The sequence below is a fragment of the Aptenodytes forsteri genome, unplaced genomic scaffold, assembly GCF_000699145.1.
Source record: "Aptenodytes forsteri isolate BGI_AS27 unplaced genomic scaffold, ASM69914v1 Scaffold459, whole genome shotgun sequence".
NCBI lineage: Eukaryota > Metazoa > Chordata > Aves > Sphenisciformes > Spheniscidae > Aptenodytes > Aptenodytes forsteri.
Window position 1 is genome coordinate 466,880 of NW_008794121.1, and position 18,127 is coordinate 485,006.

General features: G+C 43.2%; 1 protein-coding gene across 1 annotated transcript in view; it reads right to left on the bottom strand.

The window, feature by feature from the left end:
- PGM2L1 (phosphoglucomutase 2 like 1) overlaps positions 1 to 17,530 on the bottom strand; it is a 40,238-nt gene extending 22,708 nt beyond the window's left edge. The window contains exons 1-2 of the mRNA XM_019471431.1: positions 17,525 to 17,530; positions 4,936 to 5,103 (exon numbers count right to left, since the gene is read on the bottom strand). Of these exons, the coding sequence (XP_019326976.1) occupies positions 4,936 to 5,103; positions 17,525 to 17,530 (174 nt within the window). The remainder of the gene's footprint in view (positions 1 to 4,935; positions 5,104 to 17,524) is intronic.
- Between the last annotated feature and the right edge of the window lie 597 nt (positions 17,531 to 18,127).

Here is an 18,127-nt window from a genome sequence, read left to right on the forward strand (position 1 = left end):
TCCATTCCCTCGTTCCTCAAACACAGAAGGACTGATTTATTTTTGTTGCAAAGTAAGGGCCTATATTGATCTTTTTAGCAGATTTGATCTTCTGTATTTTCTCCCCTGCACCTCATCCCGGCTATTTCTGCCTGAGCATTTTTGGCAGCTATTGGGTGCCACTACAATCTGAGCAACACTCTCCTCAAGGGTGAGGCGACGTTTTTCCTAGGACATCCTCTTAAACCAGCTTCACTGTTTGACAGAGATCAAAGACTTCATATGAATAAAAACAGGAATGTCTTTACTTTCTGCCATGGAGAAGTTTTGCTTAAAATTAAGACAATGTGATATGGAGTACAAGAACAAAATACCTTAAGCTTATCCAAAGATCCCACAGCAGAAATTAGTCCAGCCCTACTGGACTTGTTTACTATCCAAATACCTTTATTAGAGCCGCAGGAAATAAAAATAAAGAAAAAAATGACAGTGAGAGGAAGTGAACGCAGAGGCTCTCCGCTGTCTGAACCCTCTACTCAAGTTCACACCTATTTTTTTCAGGTACCATTCTCCCTTTCTCAGAGGGCAGTTAGTAACTCCAACACCTCTTGGGATAAGTCCTTTCTTTAATAAGTCTCTCAATTTAAAGAATTCCTATTTCCTTTTTATAAGACTCAGGTTTTGATAGTGTCCCCATCTAACTTCTCCTGGGATAGCTACTGCTTCTAAATGAAGATATCCAAGTCAACATCTTGCCATTACATACTTGGTGATAATTAATAACTTATTAGCAAGTGTCAGCATACAAATGTGTAACCGCCCCAGTGGATCTAAAACAAAATTCTCTTTAGGTGCACTGAAGTATTACAAATATTTATACCACTGCACAGGTCAGGTGCTTTCCCTATAGAAAATTCACGGACAGATCTAGTCTGCTTCTACTGCCATGTTTTAAATAATCCTCTTGCGCGTCCAGTCCCTTACCAGCAATTGCAAAAGAGAAGAGAGGGGAAAGTGATGGTATCAAGAATGGGATGGAAAGATTTTTGGCTGATGAATCAAGACAGATAGTAACAGCTTTATGAAGTCCAGTATCTAAATCTTTCAACTATTATCTTTAGCTTTGCTTATATAGCAACAGGAAACTGATAGCAATGATGCGAAGATGAGTGGTTTTGTTGTTGCGGAGGTCAGTGACGGGTTACTCACCTATTAACAAAAGCAATCGGTTCAGCAGGACAGAAGCAATACTTGAGCAGGAAAATCTAGGCTTTATGCGTAGGTTAAGTACCTACAATCTTCAGAAGAGTCAAAAGCAACTTCTGGATATTCTGTACCTTTCTGGATCTGACTTTTCACAAAATCAATATAATCATGCAAATGAACACCGCGTGCACTTAAGCATGCAACTTAACTAAGGTTTATTTTAATTGAAGGAAATATTTTAACTACACTGAAGTCTACTTTTTTGAATGGCCATTTATTCCTGTAGCAGGTAATGACAAATGTAGAAAGACAGGATTGCCCATTTTCAGATTAGGTTCAGCAAAACTGTTAATGTCCTTAGTTTCTGAAACAAGTGTACTCAAAGAAGGAGATTAAGTCTGATGCAGTTTACTTCAGAAACAAGTTTTAATCCGCTTTGCAGAGATTGCTTTCTCTAACTTGATATATGGCTTTAATAAACAACTAAAAATAGAAGCTCCACAGAGGGAGCAAATGAATACAACCCAGTTCGTTACTTTCAGAAACCAGTAATGCCCATGAAACTGAACTTGCAAACGCATTCCCTGCTGACCAGAATGAAACTTTTCCCTTTCTGCCAAGAATGCGTATCAGTCAGCCGATCCAAGCTCAGTCACGCTTTCATGAGACTGGAAACACAAAGGCAGCATGCAACGTTCAGGCGCCGGGAGCATGAGCAACTCCAAATTCAGACTGCACAGGCCAAAAAGCAAAGCGACTATTATTAACTTCCTCTGCATTATCGAGATGTTTACTCTGCTTCACAGAAAACTGGACTTGTTTAAAGCAACTTCGCTACTCTTAACAATTCCATCACTGGCAACAAACTACTAGTTTTTAAACCAGTTTTTTCTTAATCTCTTCAGCTTGCTCCCACTGGATCAGTGGAGACCACCTGTACCACATCAGTAAGTTTTGTTCATACCATTACAGTATTGTAGCAGATGAATTTGGCACACTCAGATCAGTAAGGCTAGAATTAAAGGAAGCACCATGCTAAGGTGTGTCCAGTTTAGAGGTTAGAAACCAAAAGAAAACTTTCTGTGAGACCCAAGACAAAACTGAAGAGAAAAAATGGTCAGATATAAGGCTGGGTTTCAAACGCTACCAATGAGCTCCCAACATGTTACTCCTGTTCTTTTCAAAGCCTGTACAAAGAGCTATTGGAATTTGCTTTCACCACCAAAGTTTGGGCTCCAGTTGTATGAGTCAGACACTAACAGTATGTCAAACAGCTTAATAAAGTCCCAGCTCTTCCAAGTTTTAAGCACACCACTTCACCCTGAGCCAACAGAAAACAGATTATTTCAGTCATGTCTACTGAGGACCTTGCATCAGAGCATTAACCTGCAAAGAGACAACTGCTTTAAAATGTTTAAGTACACAGTATTAAATGAGAGATTTTATCAACCCTTTGTAAATCATGTAATAAAACACCTCTTATCATATGGCTGAAGCTCCATTTATAAAAAAGTACTTGACAAAGTAGATAAGATTCAGTAGGTTTGTCGTAACGAAAACTTTCTGTTGATGTTCCAAGTACAATGGTTACAAATACATCAGTTCATTATATTTTCAATAGTCAAGACTAAAGGTGGGAACAGATAAGATGTTTAAGTATATTTAATATACACAGTCCAAACCCATTTGTATTTTGTATGTTCATAAGGAAAGCAAATACAGAACATCCATTTTCTGACTCATGCTATTCATTTTCAAAAGGATTCAACACTTCTCTTTCCTTGCCTCCCACTACCTTCACTGGGGTGAGAGAAAGCTATATATTGCAGATTAAGAATCCAACTGCTTTTTGCTTAATGTTTACCATAGTAATTCTTGCACATGCTTTATTATCGAAGTCAGGAATGATAGTTTAACAAGACTACAACCCTAGATAAATCAATGTTCAAATTCAGACTCTTTCATGTGCTCAAAGTCTAGATAGTATCAGATCAGTTTCAAACACACGCTGAACTAATTTCTTACAAAGTTTAGTTGTGAAGATTAGTTATTTAATCTACTTGTTTTTGGGAAAAATTGATAGAGGAACACATCAGCTGAAAAGCACCCTAGTACTATACAATAAGCAAATTTAAGAACAAATCTACTATGAGACAGCAATATAGAAAAGGAGCACAGAGCACTTTGATCAAAAACTAAATCAACATCAACTGTTCCTTCCCAAGGTGTTTATCGAAAAGGTGGGGAAAGAAGTGAGACAACAGGGGACCAAGTTCTTTAAGAATGTCATCTGCTCTTGAACAAAACAGCGCTTCAAAGAAAAGCAGAGATGATTAAGCCTTATATTAATCAACAAGTTGATTTATTTGTCAATCAACACACATACAATTCATTAACATTGATGAAAGAGAAGCAGGGAGGGAAACAGAGAAGAGTCTGATAATTTTCCAGCCCTCTTCTGGCATGCAAGACCAAAATCAATAGAGGAGAAGAGGAGGGTAAAAGATATTGAAGAAACAAGTCCAGAAAATTGCATTTCTGGTTGTTAATCAACTTAAACAGCTAGTCAGAAGAACCTAAAGCATGGTTCAAGGAAAAGATGTGTCAGAAGCAAGGAGTCTCTGCCACCAGTCTTCCCCACCACAGCACTGATATCGTTCATGAGTCCACGGCTGCCTCTATCCAGCTCCTCAACTCCACGTACCAGCTTTTATGCCCTTCGAAATGTACACCCAGTGCCACCACCAAGCAGAGCCTCACCTCTGCCAGAGGAGCAGGAAATTAGGACTAAAGCCTCCCTGGCCAAAACTTTACCCCACATGCACGCCCATCCCATCAGACCCTTTCCAACAACACTAATATACAACTATCAAAATGGCAGTCAAGAGCTACGTCGAAGTTCCAAGATCTCCCTGTCTGTATCCAAATCAAGAAGTCCATCCCAAAATACTCTACTCCAAATTTCTTAGCAAATAATTCTGTAACAGTATCTCTAAACCAAATGCACAAATATTAAATCATAGATAAACCATCAATAATTGACCTCTCTGATACAATATGTAACGTAAGATTTGCAGTTTGGGAGTTTAAGTTCGTATCTCAAATTGCTTTCTTGTATCTCTACTTTAAAAAGTGCCAAGAGCTACAGACAGAGCTAAAGTAATGCCAGTGCACTTAACCACAGTATTTTCTACAGCTATCCAGTCCAGCTGTAGGTAACACAACCATTGTTACTGGAAGAATTCCCCAGAAGTTAAACAATTTACAATACGGATGTTCTTCACAGTCAGTCTACATTTGCTTTTTCACCTTACTTCCTGTTCATTTTCTTAGTAAAACCTGCTACTTTTGTATAGTTTTTCACAACTTTGGCTAAAAATGAAAGAAAAGGCTTGTTTGGTTGGGGGTGGGTTTGCTTTTCAGGTTTTCTTGTTGGTTTTTTTGTTTAGTTTTTGACAAATACTAGAAGTTCTTATGACAGCTAATGATTTCCAACTTCAGAGCAGTATAATAGACTTTAACTACTGGCCAAATTCCAGTGGAAGCGATTATATTCTGCCTCCTAGGACGTCCAATTAAACCTGTTCAAGCTACTTTATTTTCTTCCAGCACTAAACATTTCATGCTATCACTCTACTGTTGAATGGCTGCTGTGTTCCACCCTCAGCTTGTATTTCAGTGGTACGCTATACGACCCAGGCGTTTACTGTGAAACCATTCAGTTGTCTCCTATGCAACTATTCAGCTTACCTGTGTTGACTGGATCACCGTAAGATCATTAATGTAGCAAAAGCCTGCTCCCATAGCAGAGCGAAGACCAGCAGTCCCAAAGGTCAGCCTGCAGCAGAGACGATCCCGTAACTCTTTATGCTTTCCATTCTGTAACAAGCTTTCAATCTGTTCCTTTGTTTTTTCGTTCTGCAAGAGAAGATTAAGATCTTCATTTAGTTCTTGAAATCAGGGATCTGAACTATATACTTACTGTTTTTAAGTAATTCCTAGTTCTGCAGTGCAACAAGTTCTTCTCATCCTATAAAATGCCTGTCTGCACAAACCAGCCTTCATTGTAACTCTCATTTCTATCATATTGTCTTTTCTGTATCATCCTTATTTATAAAAGATTCAAGAGCTCTTGCTGCCATTGATACGCTGATGTGTTTGCCTAGTCGTTAACACACTTTCCAGCCATGTGAAGCCTGTAAGTGAGGAACACGGATTTTAGAACAGGTTTTTCTAAGGCAGGTAATGCAAGTTAATTCTCGATCCGTGCTGCTGGAAGACAGACAAAAATCCTAACTTCAAAGCAGTATTTCCTTCCTCCCCACCCGCAGGAAAGGTCTTTAAAAGGCACAGTAAAATAAAGCTGACATTGTAAAACCAAAAATAAAGCTTGTCTTTTCAAGTTACATTAATCATTAGTGAGGTGGGTATAAGAGAATCAAAGACCCTATTTACCACAAACTCTCAACTAAAGATGGTTATTTCTCTCTGTCAGAGAATCCCTGCCATTTTTGACACTTTCCCTGCTCAGTACATACACTTGATATGAATGGGTTGGAAAAAAAAAGAAAATAACCCCTACTCTTGAAGGTAAGTATCACATGCATCATTTTAATAGCCACTTTCACTACTCTCCAAACTCAGAGATTTTTAACTGTACTTAGGAGGGTCTCAAGAATCTTGTCAATAAAACCCAAAGAATTAAAAACAAATTTCCGCAACTACTTAAAAGTTCAGAAAGAATGCATTTTACACACAGTATGTGATACAGCCACTAAACAAAGAATTTTCCAAAGAAGTCACTGGCTGTATATTTATAAGCTAGCATCTTTCTGAAGAAAAAAAAAAAATCTGCTCCCAAAAGCAGTCCTCATGTCAGTGAAACATAACTTTATTGTTGGTCTTAGAGCACACAAAGATAGTAGTTGCTTTATGATTTGCCCCCAAAACCAGCAAAATATACACCCACTAACCTACTCAGAGGAAACATTTAAAAACAAAATGCTACGTAGATCAGTTAATTTGATGTATCGCAATATATTAACAGTCTTATGGTTCATATGGAAGAGCCAGAGACATTCTCCCTTTCTGGTATCGTTGTTACCTGACTGTTACACCACTGCACCTAGGCTTGCATAGCTTATTGCAACTGAAAGCTCCCTGCAGCTACGTGCTGATGTTTGTACGGTGCGTATCGCAGCGGGGACTCGCTTGCCGGCTGCTTTGCCGTTACCTGGAAGAGGCTGTACCAGGTCAGACCAAAGGGACGGTTAGTCCAGCACCCTGACAGCAACTGTCAGCAGATGCCTAGAAAAAGGCATAAGGACCACACAATCACGGCAGGAATGTGGACAAAGGTTCAAGGGCGATCTCGGTATTTCCCACGCAGGGAGTTCCTGATCTGCACAGGATGGCTCCTTGTACCAACAAAAGGGATACAAATACCAGACAAGTCAGGACAGAACATTTTTTAAAATGTTGTCATCCCACGCTTTTATCATCTAAAACCCATGACTAAAATGAACGGCCACCTGACAAAGAAAAAGTTTGGCTAAATAGAACAGTAGGGAGCAATTCTTCTGATCTGAAACCCACTCCATTTTAAACAGAGTCATTCCATTTATGAAAGAATGTAAGCGTTTGTCACTTCCATGTATAGAGAATACATTTACTACCATTCCTCGTTCAGCTGAGGGAGCGATTATACACACCTCCGAAAGGCTTGATTCGAGTATTTACCTTAAGGGAGGAAATGCTACAATCCTATGAATGTTTTAAAGTCAATCCTATGCAGCGCACAGTACGTTATGTAGCAGGGTGGTAAGAGACACTGATTATTGAAGTCTCCCTCTGGTCATTCAGTATTTTCCCAAACTTGCATTACTGTTGAAGCTATGAACTTCCAAGTGTACAAAACACACGTACACACAATTTGTTCTTCATAGTTATTCGGCACCCTCAACTAATATTGAGGCTAGAAAACAATGGGACAAAATAGGGAAACTTTAATGTTAATTACCTATGATGATTAGAATTAGATAGTCATGGTAATACCAACCACACTATCCTGGACGTGCCTGGGGAGACCTGGGGGGAAGCGAGAGAAGGCGAGTCCAGTTTGACAAAGAAAAACAATGACAGAAGAATATCAATGTCTGTCCTTTTACAACGTGTACTAATAGGGAGCGATTCACCCATAGGATGCTGTTTTGAAAGAAGTGGATGAGTAAGTACCCGTATTTTATAACATAGGGATTTTGAAGGCTTTATAAATTCATTTGGTCATCAGGAAATTCAGCCTGTCTGCTGACATCCAGTTTGGACAGGACACTTCACAGCTGTAATAAACACAGAGCAACCCTGCCAGGCTTGCCAAAAACACAGGCAGCGTAGAAGGCAATCGATACACAGCTGTAAAACACAGTGACTCCAGCTGTATAATAGTACAGCTCAGGCTGCACAAGTGCTCCTCTAAAACGGTGTTGCTTCAAGCAGGGTCCTAAGGAGGGGTTAAAAAAGGCAAATGGAATCTGAAAGGCAAGGGTGAAGCATCCCTGACATTTAAAATAGAGGTCAGGCAGCTTCAGCTCCTGCTAAGGAGGGTAAAAAAAGGCAAATGGAATCTGAAAGGCAAGGGTGAAGCATCCCTGACATTTAAAATAGAGGTCAGGCAGCTTCAGCTCCTGCACTGCCTGCCACAAGGCAGCCTCTGCAGCACCGGGAAACATGCTCCGCACAGAGGGAGGTTCTTCAGGAGGATTCAAAAAAGTGCTGGGAAGAGCGCAATGATACAAGCTGCACACTGTCATTAGGGAATAAATACTCAGTAAAACTTGTTGAAAAATCTGAAACTATTTCCACAGCTTGATAACAGATCTCAAACACTAGCAGGATGAGACATGTGAATTTAAAGTAAATTTTAATTTCTTTGTGCCTTAAAATAAAAAAGGCAAGCCATTATTGTTCAGGCTCTCAGATGGCTCTGCAACCAAAGCAAACCATTAATCACAACACAGCTAAAAAAAGGCCTAAAAATAGAACAAAAACAATGGGGCACAACAAATATTAAATCCCAGAATTGAAAGCTTCTCTTTTAGCTGTTCATAGGCAGTCAACCAGAAAACAAATGACTAATCTGAAAAGAGTCCGAGGCAAGAGTACATGAAAACCTCATTTCACACTATCCTAATTCAATACATAGTTTTGCTTTAAAACAAGGTTATTAAATTACACAGCATCTTTAATAGCTCTTTAGGATACGCTGTATTTCTTGCCTGCAAAAATGGAATAACATGTAGTACATTACACAGTTTACGGTCTGGAGTTTTGCAAAACTGAGGCAAGACTTTCCTGAAGCAATAGTGTAAACATTCATTTTACAAATAGATTAACAGGCATTTTTGATTGAAGCTACCTTATTTATTTCCTAGGGAACAAAAATGAGTCAGCCAAAATAGCATCCAAATAACATTTTAATTTGTTCAGGTCGCACTCAGTTAGCTAAAATTTCCTGCAATCAGAAAAGACAACAGGAGAAAAAAAGTTACAAGCTAAAAAAGAAAATATCAAAGCTTTCCACATATGACCTGAAACTCCTGGGGCAACAGAGAGAAGGAATTTTACAAGTCTTGACATAAATTCAGATGTGGTGATGATCTGTCTCGTGCTCTGGGTTCCGCATTCAATAGCATTAGAAGACTGATCTCAAGACAGCTATTATCACAACCGTCTGTGGCACAATCCCTACTGCTTTTCATTGTTTCCTGCTTTTCAGTTCTCTCTGAGTTGGAGCTTCAAAGCGTATGGACCAGTTTAACTTCTTGCAACGTACTGCTTGGGTATGAACACCATTTACCATACTAAACTGAGAAATTCAAAAGGCGCTGCAGTCAGGTGGGGCTAAAAGATAATGACACCTTCCACTGTTGAAGTTTAACCCTATTGCAAATTCTCAATAAACAGGTTTTTTTGCTGTTTTGCTTTACAGTTATGAAATAAAGCAATACATCTGAAAGTTTCTCAGTAGCTCTTATGAAGGTTCATTTTTCAAAGCGGAACAGTTGTAACATTAAAACACACAGACTTCAACATTAGAAACTGGGGTTATGAAGAAGAAAGTCTAGTATGCCTTTATGCAAAGCATATTTTCTGAAGCATTAGCATCACTGCACAGTCACTCTCTCCATCAACACTAACTTTCCTGTCATGCAAAGCAAGAGGCACTAGGAGGGTATGTCAGATTAGTCAAGCTATGCAGCATCCCATTGCCTTTCTAAATTCCAAGGAAATATCATCAATCCCACCTACGGATGCAATTACATGCTGCTGAGGTGAGAAGCTCACTAGCAGCTTTAGGTAGTTCATTGATGTATTCAAAAATAACTATAACAGATCACTGCTTAGAAAAGAATTTCTCAAGCTTCTGAAGCCAAGCAAGGCAGCAGCATGAAGTTAGCACCAAACTCAATTAGCTTAGAAACACAAACTCAGACAACTGAAGTGCCTGTTCTGAACCACTGCCTGGATTAGAACGCCAGTAAGCTCCGTTAATCACAACGCAGAAGCCTAGCGTAAGCAAAAGAGAAGTTACTCAGAGATTATCAACTACAGTGTTTGGACATTATTTTTAATATCCTTAAAAAAAAAATCAACACAAGACTGCCTAAAGCTTCCTGTCTTAAGCAGAAATAAACTAGGCTGTTGCATACAAAAATAGTCATTCCTTAATAAAATCAATGGTCTAAGATGTCCTTGCATCCCCAAGGACTCTAACAAAGCAATTCAAATTCTTCTCATGGATTTAGCAATTTAGCCCACAGAATTTAGTGCTTCTTCTAAAGTCAAACAGTACGGGGATATCAATGAGACAAAAACAGCATTTCTTTCAGTATCCACCAAAAATGCCAAATCTCTGCACTGCTGGCCAACACGACTCTCCAGAAGAGCAGCTAAAGCACTCACAGACAGCAGAGCAGCTCAGGGAACGCAGGTCGGGGTACAGAGCCCAGCCGCTGTGCCAGCAAGTGCAGCATCACTGTTGGAGGCACAGGGGGTGGGAGACGAGGGCAAAGGTGCTGTGGTGAGCTCAGTACCTGCAGCCTTACCCCACCAACGCGACCTGTGGTCTTTCCCAGGGTCCCCCAGCTGCTGCAGAAGTGCTGGTGACTCGTCTGGTACGGATACCCCAAGGGGTTCAGGGGCTGACTGCCAGGTACTGGTTTCTCCCTCATTGCCCTGTGAAGCTGAGCAGGGAATATCCCAGTAAGCAGGCTGAGGTTGCTACCCCACACTAGGAAGTGGCTAGGGAAGGAGGAAAAAGAAGAGGCCGAGTCCATTTCAGTACCATGGCTTTGGCAGGGTCTGCCTGCTGCGATAGGAATGTGTGTGCACAGGGCTGAGCTCAGCACCAGGCAGGATGTCTGGCAGCACTGGCTCTCCCCAAAAAAGGGAGATATGGACCCTTCAAAGCCTCTGAGCCCCATGCTGCTACTGGCTTTCAGAGGATTACTTACTGGTGGAAAAAGCATCTGGCAGAGAGCAGGGTCCCTCAAGCCCACAGGGACCAGCCTCCCAAAGGCAAAGAGGACCGGGAAGAGGGCAGCACTGGGGATGGAGGTGAGACCCACCCACAGACCCACATCCTCCAAGCACCCAGGGATGGGGGGGATCTCCGCTGCCAGCTAAACAGCTTTCCACGCATCTGACAGGCAGCCACCACGCCACAGGGCCCCACCCCTTGCAGCCACACACACACACACACATATATATATATAGGTCGGGCAGCAGGACAAGGCAGCAATCAAGAAGCAACAGATGCTGTTCCTCCTGCTCTGGGTGGGGAAGGGGTCCTGGCTGCTGCCAGCAGTGTGCAAGGAGGCGGCAGATAAGGTGACAGCAGCCAGGAGGGCCCTGGAAGGAGAGGCTTGTGCTACCTGAACATACACTGTTGGTGCCAGAAAAGGGACAGGGAAGGAAAGAGGTGCCTCTGGCTGGTGACTGGGCTAGAGCTGGGTTTCTGACTGTAGCTCTCACCTTTTTTTTTTTCCCCCCCTTGGTCCAGCAGGGAGAGGATAAGTAGGACAAACAGCACCAGTTCCCTCAGTCTCACCTCACAGGACAAGCGTTCCAGCCTCCAACCATCTTGGATCCCCTCTGCTAAACTTGCACCAGTTTGTCAATACCTATCTTGTACTGGGGGGGCCCAAAACCAGACACGGTATCTGGATGCGGGCTAACAAATGCTGAGTAAAGGGAGATCATTCCCTCCCCACAATGGCCCAGGATGCTGTCGACCTCCTCCGCTGTGCGGGGAGGCCACTGGCTCCTGTTCAGCATGCTGCCTACAGAGACTCCCAGGGCCTTTTCAGCAGAGCCAAGCCCCAGCTCGCATTGCCACAGCGGGTTCCTCTTTCTCAAGCGCAGCCTGTCCTCATTGACTTTAACTTAATGTCCCTGCTGGTCCATTCCCCTGGCCTGTCTACTTCCCTCTGAATAGCAGCTCTGCCCTCAACTGTCTACTTCCCAATCTGGCAGCACCTACAAACGTGACATGAGTGCCCTCAGAGCCATTAATCTACCATTTTAAGATGTAAATTTGTGAAGCATTCTTAATTTTTAAACACCTTTGAGGCTTGCCATTTGATACGCGGGAATTAAAGAGGTCAGGCAATGCTTTCCTATCGCATTTCAAGGAGACTCCACCAAGTACATTCATGGAGTCCTCTCATTCTCACAGAGAGCAGGGTTTTGCATTACTAACAAGCTGGGAGGAGAGAGAATGAGACTATCAGAAGCTCCCCTTCAGATTCACTGTCACGAAATGGGAACAAGAAACACTTGGGACAGCGACAGACAGGCTGCTGCATAGGTAAGAGTCTGCACATAGTTCTGCACTTACATGAGCAGCAGAAAAAAATAAATTCTGCATTATTTTTTCCTATAAAATTATTACACTGTTATATATACAAGCTATCTATAGAAAGCTAGTACTACTACATCATAAAACGGTCCTTTTGCAAGTTACCCGTGTTGTTTCTGACTAGTTCTCAATCAGGAACTTTACATAACCTGTATTAGTGGTCCTGTGGAGTTAAATTTTAAAGTGGCTATAATGGCTTTTAAGCAGAGGGAAAGAGATGAGCCTGTTGGGGATGTGAGGTATAGTTTAAACAGCTATGTATAAAAATTTACTGCCAGAATCAGATATAGGACAGAACTGTGGGGTCATGTCCTGCAGCAGTCCAATGTGGCAGTTGAGACTCTGCAACATCAACACATTTTAGAAAGCCTCGAGGTTTTGTTAAAAAAAAATATATATATATTCTCTGCTGAATTCAATGTTATGCTGCTTCATCTTCAGTTTTCCATGTACTGCACAGCTGCCTACTGAGACAGAATTACACTTTTTTGTACCTCATCAGGATACATAATCTGAAACAACTGAAGAATTAAAGTACAAGGGCATTAGTTGAGTATTTCTTACAGGTTCTTTCACTCCCAATCATGTTAATTATGTGTACTTACTGCCAGAGTTAGGTTTCAAAGCTAATAACCTGTCAAAATAAGTGACAGTTTACAACACTCATAGCAATCTTTTTTGTTTTGCAGACACTCTTTGCATATGTAACCTGGAAGAAGGGGGGGGAGTCTCAAATTTGCTTAGAATTTTCTAATGAAGAGAAACGGAGCATTGTCCATGGCATAGCTAATCACCTTATAGACACAACTTAAGAGCAGCAGTGGCACTTGCATCAAGTTCTCATTTTCTCTCAGAAATTGCAGGTTCTCATTTCCTCTTGTTAAGCAAGAAATGTTTGTTTTCTAGTCAGCAACCACACTAACATTTCAATGTGAAAATCAGTTGGGTAACTGCAAGCAAGCAGTTACTCAGGCTAGTTACTGCAGTGGGAGGGAAAGGCGATGGTAGGGCAAATCACAGCCTCTACATATGGCTGTAGGTACTGTGCTTGAGAGGTAGAAGGTTCCCTACAGAACATCCCTTGTCTCTGCCAACCCACTGGGGGTACATTTACATTGTGAGTTTGTCTTGTTCTGTTTTGTTCCCAATTCCTGGTCTCTCAATGAGCCACAACACCTCCGTAACAGTCGGCTGCTTCTGGCAGGGAGCCCATGAGGAAGCGAGGTTGAAAGAACATTTTAGGTACAGTCTTCATCCACTCTGCCTGTCTGGAGCAAACCGTGGAATAGTTTTGCTCCATGCACCAAAAACAGTCCTCCAATACCATCTCCAAAGGCCCTATACCTCCCCCATATGTCACACAACCCATGTACACAGGACTCAAGTCTTCGTGCTACCAAAACCACCACCCCACCAGCACTTTGAACTCACAAGAGCAATGAGTTCCTGAGGCAGGGAGGCTGCACGTACCATACGAGATGGGCCTCAGCCAAGCACCATGCAGCATTAATAGTGCTCGTCCACCCTGGAGTGTACGAGGCCACAGACAGCGTGACTACAGCCACACTGTACTGCAGAAAGAACATGCAGACTGTACCACCGACATGCTACTTCCCTCTGAGAGGGACAGGCACATTGTGCTGTCTTTTCAGGAATGCTAACACCTGGAAACCTGTATCTGCAAGGAAGTATTGTAAAAAGCTCCAAACCAGCAATTCTCTGGTTAGAGACCCACAGTTGCATTTCAGAAAAACAGACAACACAAGACCAAGAGGAGCAGCAAACAGACGTACAGCTCTAAATCCTTTAATTTAATTCTGTGGCTCAGCATACAAAGCAGGAAGAAGCCACAGGCAAAGCAGGCCACATCACTGCGTTGTTCAACGATCTGAAATAGTTCACAGCACACAGATTTCACGTTGGTTCGCTGCTCTTCCCAAGGGTCATGGTAAGATTGCATCCAGTAAACAAGAGAACACCTTTCTGTTGGCATTCATTTCACTACTTCTATTTTTGTGGAAGATTTTGTACAGTTTATATAAACAAGACTTTTGTTTCACAGGACCTTCAGAGGTCATCTTTTCCAACCCCCCTGCTCAAGCAGAGACACTGAGAGCCAGTTGCCCAGGACCCTGTCTAGACAGCTATTGAGTATCTCCAAGGATGGAGACTCTACCACCTCCCTGGGCAACCCGTGCCAGTGCTCAGTCACCCTCACCGAAAAAAAGTGCTTCCTGGTGTTCAGAGGGTACCTCCTGTGTTTCAGTTTGTGCCCATTTCTTCTGGTCCTGTCAGTTAAAGAGGATTTCATACTTTTGCAGTGAACCAAGGAGACGGAAGCTAATTTATGTATTTTGTTCCAGTGTCTAACTGAAGTGTATAGCACAGCACAGTCCCTGGCAAAATCTCTGGTTCATGTCAGGGAGAGAAAGATGCGAGTCCTGCGTTTCGCATTGAGATGTCCTCAGTGCTGTCAGCAACGCCTGGATGCAGGGTTTGGCACTGGACATGTCTTTAATCTCAAACGTGTGAAATACTACCTCCAGTCAACTTGACAAGCATTTTTCTTCCAGAATTTAGCCTTCAAAACCACAAATCTCAGCAGCACAAGTCTTTAAAACTGGGCAGTAGATAGGACCTTCTGCTTTTAATTCTATTTTAACCTTTGCTGAGCTGCTGTTCTTTAAATTGCTGCTACAGCTACCTAGTTTCCCTCCCCAGCATTATCAGTTGTTATTATTATTTTATTAATATTTGTTTCTCTTGCTTGAATGGTCCATGTCACAGTGATGCACCAGCCCTGGTGATGTCACGGCCATGTCACAGCAGGCAGAACATTGGTGGTGGCCCACGTCACAGGGGAGTTGGTGCCACAGCCAGCCCCAGATGGGCACAGCAAGGGCTGTGCCAGGCAGGGGAGGGCAGGGTGGCTGTTCCTCCTTGGTTGCTTCTCCTGTGCATCACAGCTGGACACCCAGGGAGGGATGAGACCAGACCACAGCACGCTCCTGTCCTCTCCCTCCAGAGCTAAGTATCCTGCCTGTATCCCACCACAGCCATGCAGGGAGCTGGAAGCTCCTCACAGCCATGGGCAGAGGGAGCTCCCCATCCTTTTACCCCAGAGAGCTGTGGGCTGGGCCCCACATGAGCTCCTGGCACCATCACTAGTGATACACTAGCCAGAACACTGGTGGTGGCCCATGTCACTGGGGGGTGGGTGGCACGGCTGGCCTAGGAGGGGTGTCTCCTCGCCATCAGGGAGGCATGGGTTGGACAGCCTTGGCAGGAGGCTGGGAGAACCCCAGGCAGGGAGGCAGGGGAGGTCTGAGGTGATGGAAGGTAACTGCTTTGGTTGTTGATTCTCCCCTTTTTGACAGCTGCAGCCCCAGATACAGACATAACCAGACCAGAGCCTCTGCTACTCAGCCGGAGCGCGCTGCACCTTTCTACAAGGACACTGACCTAAGGATAAGGAAACACACACAGCTCCAGTCTGTACTGCATCATGGACCTACAGGCAGCTGGAAGCACCCCACAGCCATAGACAAAGGGATCTCCGCACCACCCTCCATCTCCACACCCCGTTATGGTCCTACAAGCAGCTGGAAGCTCCCCACAGCTGAGGGCAAAGGAATCTCTGCATCCCCCACCATCTCCTAACACCATCCACCCCCATTCTCCGAACCCTGTCATGGTCTTACACACAGCTGGAAGCTCCCCACAGCTGAGGACAAAGGCAGCACTGCACTACCAAACATCTACATACCCCACCACCTTCTCCATGACCCATCATGGGCCTACAGACAGCTGGAGGCTCCCCACAGCTAAGGACCAAAGGATTTCTGCACCACCCTCCATCTCTACACCCTGTTACAGTCTTACAGGCAGGTGGAAGCTCACAGTCATGGACAAAAGCAGCACCGCACCACCAACCATCTCTGCACCCTACCACCCTCCATCTCCACACCCCATTATGGTCCTACATGCAACTGGAAGCTTCCCACAGCCAAGAACAAAGGGATTTCCACACCACTCACCTTCTCTGTAGTCCATCATGGGCCTACAGGCAACTGGAAGCTCCCCACAGCTAAGGACAAAAGGATTTCTGCACCACCCTCCATCTCCACACCCCATTACGGTCTTACAGGCAGCTGGAAGCTCACAGTCATGGACAAAGGCAGCACCGCACCACCAACTATCTCTGTACCCTACCACCCACCACCTCCACACCCCATTATGGGCCTACAGGCAGCTGGAAGCTCCCCACAGCCATGGACAAAGGCATGTCCACACCACCTACCACCTCTGTGTTCCACCACCTCCGTACCCCGACATTGTCCTACAGGTAGCTAGAAGCTCCCCACAGCCACGGACAAAAGTAACCTCACCACCACCCTCCATCTCTGTACCCCTCCATCACCCTACCGGCAGCTAGAGAATCCCCACAGCCATGAACAGAGTAACCTCCCCACCACCACCCACCTTAAGTAAATAAAGTTCCTCAAAATAAAGTTTCCGATTCATGAACCCATTGACTGGTTCTTCCAGTTTGTGCTGTCTTTTTCGGTAACCTTTTGGGGTTGTTCCTTGCTGTCCTTGTTTCCTTATATTTATGCATCTTTAAATGTGTGTGTGTATAGATGTATGTGATACGCACACATAAATACACATATATAAAGTGTACCTGTGAATAAATCTGAGAGCTGCACAGAGGAACCAGGGCTGGGTGCTGCAGGGCTCCCCAGGAGGGGGCTGCACAGGCCAGCAGACAAGTCACCTCTTTTATATTGGCCCAATACAAAACAAGAAAAAAACCACCACGCCCTTACATAACTGCTTTTTTACAGTCACTTCTGCATGTTTTTTTAAATAAACTGCACTGAAACTTATTGTAGTAATGCTTTATAGCTCACTGCTGCTGAAGGAGGCAGCGCTTACCTTACCAGGCTGTTCCCACTAATGCGCTGGCCCCTTTCCCGCGTCAGGAAAAACATTTATGCAGCTGCAGTGAGTCTGATCAATAACAAATCCACTCCCTTCCCTCTGCCACCCTGGATCCATTCCCTGAACAACGGCATGAATATTGTGCCAGCTCAGGCAGGTAGCGAGGGGGAAGTATAGCACCGAGGAAGGGCGAGACTAACTTCTTTCTACAATTCTCTCATTATTACCTGATGCAGAATAAAAACCATCCATTTCTCAGAACATTTTAAAATCATTAGACCACCCAAATATGTGTAGACCAGTTAAAAAAAACCACAAAAGATCCTACATCATACAGAATACTTACATTTATGAACTCAGAGGTACCTAACACAGGGAAGTTCCAAATTATATAAAGCAAGTCTTAACGCTCAAATCTTACTTCCGAAATCCGAAAGTTAGAGTGTGTAAACACAGAACGGCAATACCCTCTCCCACCTTCATGACGACAACACAGACAGCAATATAGCTTGATAAATAATACAGACAGTAATGCCATGAATTGTAAGCTTCAAGACTATCCTGATGGACTTCATATATTTAATGTCTTAGAACAGGCACTAAAGCACGGTACTTGTGTTATTTCAGAGCTTCCCCCATTTCACCGAGTTGTTTACACGCTCACTGTAGTCTTGGTTGTACCAAGATGGGATTTGTGCCCCAGTCTACCCAGAATCAACTATTTGAGTAATTCCCAGTTTTATCTCCCATGTTTTAATGTTAGAGCTTGCAACGCATACATGAAATTTTGAAGAATTTCTCTTCTTGTTTGCGGCCATCTCCTAGACTTTATTTTCCCATTTTGATTCTTAAAAATTCACTTAAAAGTCTTAATAAGAAAAAAACATTGCAAGTTGAGTGACAGAAGCCGGTTATTGGTCTCTAACTACCAAGACCATTTCCTCTTGAAGCACGTCTTAAAAGCCACAAAAATTAAAAGAACACTCAGAGGCACTTAAAAAAAAAAAAAAAACAAACCCAAACCAACCAAGCCACCTTGTTAGCAAGTAGGAAGCTATCCATGCTACATTTGTGCACCGA